The sequence below is a fragment of the Diaphorina citri genome, unplaced genomic scaffold, assembly GCF_000475195.1.
Source record: "Diaphorina citri unplaced genomic scaffold, Diaci psyllid genome assembly version 1.1 scaffold517, whole genome shotgun sequence".
NCBI classification, from domain to species: Eukaryota; Metazoa; Arthropoda; class Insecta; order Hemiptera; family Psyllidae; genus Diaphorina; species Diaphorina citri.
In genome coordinates this window covers 18,013-24,158 of record NW_007377951.1, presented here as the reverse complement: position 1 = coordinate 24,158, position 6,146 = coordinate 18,013, and the positions used below count along the sequence as shown (strand labels likewise).

General features: G+C 38.9%; 1 protein-coding gene across 3 annotated transcripts; it reads left to right on the top strand.

Annotated features, from left to right (window-relative positions):
- Positions 1-378: 378 nt before the first annotated feature.
- Positions 379-3,217, top strand: LOC113467652 (solute carrier family 12 member 8-like). Of its 3 annotated transcripts, none has more exons than XM_026823942.1 (5): positions 379-463; positions 840-976; positions 1,433-1,565; positions 2,320-2,393; positions 3,078-3,217. In XM_026823942.1, exons 1-5 carry the CDS (start codon positions 424-426, stop codon positions 3,120-3,122), a joined length of 429 nt encoding a protein of 142 aa, XP_026679743.1. In that variant the 5' UTR covers positions 379-423; the 3' UTR covers positions 3,123-3,217. The 3 variants fall into 3 exon arrangements, with proteins under 3 accessions (XP_026679743.1, XP_026679744.1, XP_026679745.1); XM_026823943.1 differs by lacking the exon at positions 2,320-2,393 and adding an exon at positions 2,208-2,277 and having other exon boundaries at positions 1,433-1,569; XM_026823944.1 differs by lacking the exons at positions 1,433-1,565; positions 2,320-2,393 and adding an exon at positions 2,071-2,277.
- The last annotated feature ends 2,929 nt before the right edge of the window (positions 3,218-6,146 follow it).

Genomic DNA, 6,146 nt, shown 5'->3' with positions numbered 1-6,146 from the left:
AAGTTGTGACATAATAACACAAAGAAACTGCATTTACTTTATGTGGTTGCCAAGTTTCCAGGTGACCACCTTATCTACCTACTTTGTGTGGGTTCCAGGGGACCTTGTTATTTGTTTATTTTCCACGTCCGAAGGCTTACTTAGTAGTTAGTACTGTTACTTAGTAGGTACATATCTTATCAGATTTAAAGCCCCCGTGTCCGTATGTAAGATACATGAGTAAGCTTGTAGACGCTCCTAATCGCTTGTTAAGACTAGCAAGTACATACGCTACTATTTTTTCTTACTATCAGAGTGTATCGTAAATCATATGTACCTATGTCTGGATTTGAAACTGTCTAAAATTTGTGTACTATGATCAAGTGAGTGAGTGTGTATGTACCAGGCAAAATTGCGATTTATCTGTGGCAAAATTGCGTGTGTATGTACCAGGCCTGCTCTATGACTTTGAAACATCACCCAAGTAAGCGCAACTGATCTATTGTGAGAAAAATGGTGGTGTGTGTACCTACTAGGCTATTAGTATTAGAATGATGATTGGTGACCCCTAGTCTACTTTGCAGTAGGTACCAAATAGCGACACAAAATCAAAGGATAATATCACATATGACTTCCTAATGATAGTCCGCCTAGTTAGCTTGGAGGGTAACGCGTCTAACTTGTCAACGCTAGGCCGCGGGTTCGATTCCCGCCTTTGGCGAACTTCATTCCAAACAGATAAGATTCGTTCTCGGAGCGGCTGGCTTTCTCCTATCCTGTCTTTCTTCTCTGTTCGCTTTCAGACGATAAGTCATCATCAGTTTGTTATAGTTCCCTCTATTACTGGTTTATGTTCTCAGGTTTCAGTCTGGATGTACTGCAGGGCAATCTATTTTCATCCTATTCACCTGGCTACAATTTCTTTACTGTGCTTGGCGTTTACTTTCCTGCTATCATAGGGTTTCTCAATGGAGCCAACTCTTCTAAAGAGCTGAAAGTAAGTATTCATGTTTAGGGAAATCTGGTGTGAATATCACACGACTTTTTATTATACCTACTAACGTAATAGCCCATTCACACTGGACGAAACGAATTTTCCTTCGTCACGATATCTTTTCATGAGGCGGGGCCTAGAAGCGTAGGTATACAAATCAATTATTGTCTTTCACATTGCCAACGATGAAAAATTCGGAAAATTGCAAATTTGGACCAAGAAAAATTCGGGCTGTATGAATGGACAGGCTGTAAGTAACATTAAGTACATACTAAAAAAAGTCAAAATTTCAAAAAAATTTATGTTTCAAAATAAATGTATTAATGTCACTTGTCACATTAATGTGGGATCAACTTACTTACTTTTTTATCTGGTACCGTTTACGAAATATGGGTTAGGTAAATAATTTTCAAGCGTGTTACCACTGGACACTAAACGTTCGATTTATTCTGATTTCAGGACCCATGTTGTGATATTCCCAAGGGAACTCTCTACGCGTTACTTACAGGCACAGCATCCTACGTTCTAGTAGGACTGACTTCAGCTGCCGTAATGATTCGTACAGTCACTCCTAGCACTCCTTATGCTAGCACTCCATCATAGGGTTTCTCAATGGAGCTAACTCTTCTAAAGAGCTGAAAGTAAGTAATAATGTTTAGGGAAATCTGGTGTGAATATCACACGACTTTTTACTATACCTACTAACGTAATAGCCCGTTCACACTGGACGAAACGAATTTTCCTTCGTCACGATATCTTTTCCTGAGGCGGGGCCTAGAAGCGTAGGTATACAAATCAATTATTATTTTTCACATTGCCAACGATGAAAAATTCGGAAAATTGCAAATTTGGACGGAGAAAAATTCGGGCTGTATGAATGAACAGGCTGTAAGTAACATTAAGTACATACTAAAAAAAGTCAAAATTTCAAAAAAATTTATGTTTCAAAATAAAAAAAAAAAAAAAAAAAAAAAAAAAAATGTGGGATCAACTTACTTACTTTTTTATCTGGTACCGTTTACGAAATATGGGTTAGGTAAATAATTTCCAAGCGTGTTACCACTGGACACTAAACGTTCGATTTATTCTGATTTCAGGACCCATGTTGTGATATCCCCAAGGGAACTCTCTACGCGTTACTTACCGGCACAGCATCCTACGTTCTAGTAGGACTCACTTCAGCTGCCGTAATGATACGTACAGTCACTCCTAGCACTCCTTATGCTAGCACTCTTATTGTAGCAGATATGAACTCCACTTCCTATACACTCCTTCCAAAGTATGGACTGAGGGAGTACTTTGAGGTAAATTTTCATTTGATTGGATAAAAAAGGTCGGTTTGATAACTCCTATTGTAGCAGATATGAACTCCACTTCCTATACACTCCTTCCAAAGTATGGACTGAGGGAGTACTTTGAGGTAAATTTTCATTGGATAAAAAAGGTCCGTTTTGTAGAGGTTTGATAGAGGGAACTGTAACTGCTAAGGTCTTATCGTCCCGAAAGCGAAGAGAGAAGGAAGGCAGGATAGGAAAAAGCCAGCCGTTCCGAGAACGAACCTTATTTGTTTAGGATAAAATCCGCCCCAGGCGGCAATCGAGGCTCTTACAAGGCAGACGCTCTACGCTCCACACTAACTGGGCTGGTGGATCAAAAAGGTTCTTTAAAAGCTCCTCAGTGGTGTAGTGTTAGAGGAGTGAATTTCATATCTGGAGAAGTTCTATTCTCTTCAATCAACTTCAATGGTGTAGAGTCTGTAGAGGTTAGTACGGTAGACTTCATATCCGGAAATTGGTGGTTTTAATCCAAGGCAAGTCATACAATTTAGCACAGTGTTTAAATCGAGGAGCATTTGTATCAGGCAACATAAAAACAAGATCGATCGAACACCGTTTCAATGGTGTAGAGTCTGTAGAGGTTAGTACGGTAGACTTCATATCCGGAAATTGGTGGTTTTAATCCAAGGCAAGTCATACAATTTAGCATAGTGTATAAATCGAGGAGCATTTGTATCAGGCAACATAAAAACAAGATCGAACGAACACCGTTTCATAATCGACCGCTTGACTTTCCATCTACCCTCTCTCTCTGTTTCAGTCACTAGAACTCATTTCGGCCTTCTCCCCCCTGTTCTACTCGGCCGTCCTAACCAGCGGCCTTACCTGCGCCTTTTCCTCTCTTCAGGAAGCGCCACGAGTTTTCCGCCACCTGAGCAAGGACGGCCTGTACCCGTACATCGGCTGGTTTGGTCGCGGCAAAACCTCAAGGCCGCACGTGCTAACCACGGGCATTGCCGCGGCTTTCATTCTAGTAGGTGCGCCCCTGCGCCCCCCCCCATGTAGAATAGAATATACCCTGTTTCTAGTGTTTATACTGCCGAAATAAGACTGAAAAGTCCCTTTACTCCCGCATCTGAACAAGGTCTCATGTATGTGGTACAGAATAAATTAAAAAGTACAAATAAAAACCTTGCTTGAATAATAATAAAAAAAAAGGTTCGCATAAGCTTAATCCCTCCCTTGGGTCAGTTTGCCCAACACCGAAGCTTCAGAATGGGCCTCCTCCCCTTCTTCCTACTCTTTCAGGAGAAAAGAGAAATATTTCTATTTTTCCCCCGAAAACTTTTAAATCCTTTTGCTTATTCTTTTCAAGTAGGTCAAAGTTTTGGGGCAGAGTTTCAGAGTCGTATTGTTTTCGCCAGATTATGTTTGTGTAAGGAACCGGAGCGACGGCGAGATTTTGCTGACAAAAGCGAGGAAAACAAATAATAAAAAAGATTTTTTTTTTTCAAATTGGAAAATATAAATTTTTATTTTCAGAATATGGCGTCGTCGTTTGGAGATCATTTTATTTTTTATTAATTTGAGAGGAAATAATGGATAGATGTTTGTATGTTTTGGTTCCCCGATCGATTGGTCGAATACGCCTCTCACTACTTGATGATTTCAGGATTTTCAGGTCCTCGTTTTGTCACTCAAATTTAAACACAAAATAGGGATCAGAAACCCTCTATTACCTGCATAGTGCATAAGTACTTATATGCAGCTACTGAATAGAATGCTATCCCCCCTTATAATCTTATAAATAACCGAAGAGTTTTCGCACATAATTTTGAAAACACTAATCCAATTAAACCAGACAACAATGCAGAAGCTCTAAATAGATTAACGATACAAGTACCTACCCATTAAAAAACTGATTTTCCTCCTTTTTCTTCTTCATTTTACCTCCCCATTTTTTCTCTCCTTCTATTCCCTCTATTATTTCTCTCCCCCTCCTTCTCTCCCCTCTTTCCCTCCCTCCTTCGTGTTTAATTGGCACACTAATAATAATTGTATTATACCGTTGTTTTAATCCCACGAGATGTTGGCGCGTTCTAATGAAAAAAGGGGAAAATGGAAACTAAAAAATCACTTGAGTTTTCCAGTCCCTCACCTCATTTTCGTTGCTGTACTAATTTGATTTTATTATTTTCATTTCTTTCTGTACGCATAATTTATTGGTGCCAACTTTTGGCTCTGCCGAATAGTTTTATAACAGTCAATTACGTGCAGGAGAATAATATTACGTAGGTGTGTAATAACTTTTAAATTAATTATCTTCTTTATAACTGGAGGTGAAACCAACCTCCTCGAGTTGATCAGTTCTTAGTGCGGTGGACTTATAAGCCGGTGGGTCGTGATGTTTCATACTAACATCTTAATCCTCGTGACCAAATAAATTCCACTTAAAAAGTTTCGTTTTATCAAAAGAGTGGGCAATGTTGACTTTTCTCTTCCATGTTAAGGCCCGTTGCACACACACCAAATTCCAATAGTGACCGGCACCGATCACCGGTCGGCGTGTGTGCAGGGTCCCATTCCGACGTGTGCTTCACTATTGGAATTTGGACGACCGGTAAAAAATCGGTCGTCCAAAACCGGTGTGTGTGTAACGGGCCTCTTTTACATAGATATCTACATTGAGTATAAAATGAAAGGTCATAATACTCTGGATGAAAAGGGAAGCACGAGACAGAATAGTAGGAATCGGAGAACAGGAATAAAGGGTAGAGAGTGGAGTGCTGAGAAGGGAAGGAAAGAATTTACAAAGGATGGGAAACGAGTAGAGGAGGAGAAAAAAGAGCAAAAATGCGAAAGAGCGATGATCAAAAGAAGAGAAGAATTTTGTTTGGTTGAAGTGATGTATTGACATCGAAAATTTAGTGCTCTATCCACTGAGCTACCAACCCCTTGTAAATAAGGCAGATTTGTTTTAGGGTTTCCTAATTAAAAATCGTCGTCTATCCAAGAACGAAAAAGTTTGGGTTAGAAAATTTCCGTTCCGGCCGCCCATTTGCCTTTGTAAATATTTGTGTCCATAAATAGAAAAATGTCACACGTGCTGTTCTAAAGACGTTACTTTTGTCTAGTCTACAGTCGTCTACACTTTTCGAGAACTCGAAAAGTGGTTGAACGTTCGACTTCCTAACTTCTTCTCTTCTCGAACTTACGAACTACCAAATACTTACCTTTTAATCTTCGTACATTACCTACAGGTACATTTTCAGTCGTTAATTTTATTAGGTAGGCACTTGGGACCTATATTAAAATAATTAGTCATTATTTTTTGCTCTTCCTTATCTAAATTTCTCATCATAATTCTTTGATTCTTAAATAATTCGTTCTTCCGCATACGTACCTATCTATTTATATTTTAAGAGATTACTTTCACGTGTTCATCACCCTGTAACATCTACATAGTGTGTACCTACTAGCGCCGTATTTAATTTTCGGCACTATCAGGGGCGGCCCCAGGGGGGTCAACTTTAAAATCTTAAATGGGAACCCCCTTCTTGCGATACGTCACATCAAAGGTATTGCAAAACGTAGTAACTTTGGTACAAGTTTTCAGGGGTGGCAACTTTTTTACACCCTGTATTCGTGTAATGACGTAGTTAAGTACGTACCTAGGTACCTACCTATTAATAATTAGATAGGTATTACCTATTTATTTACGCATACACACGCTCGCCTATTTTGAACACGTGAGATTGGATCTCTTGTCCCTGTAAAATGTTTAACTAACTTATTTCTTGTAGAGTTTAGGAATTAATAAAAAACAAAATATATTTAAAATACCTTTTTCCTATATCTACCTTGTATTTTTTTTTTTTTTTTTTTTTTTTTTTTGA

Bases quoted from the DNA above. Each gene is read 5' to 3' on its own strand.
- LOC113467652 (XM_026823944.1), top strand. From the start codon at position 424: ATGTACCAGGCCTGCTCTATGACTTTGAAACATCACCCAA. The intron at 977-2,070 runs GTAAGTATTCAT...TTCTGATTTCAG, and splicing joins ACTCTTCTAAAGAGCTGAAA to GACCCATGTTGTGATATCCC. The intron at 2,278-3,077 runs GTAAATTTTCAT...TTCAGTCACTAG, and splicing joins GACTGAGGGAGTACTTTGAG to AACTCATTTCGGCCTTCTCC.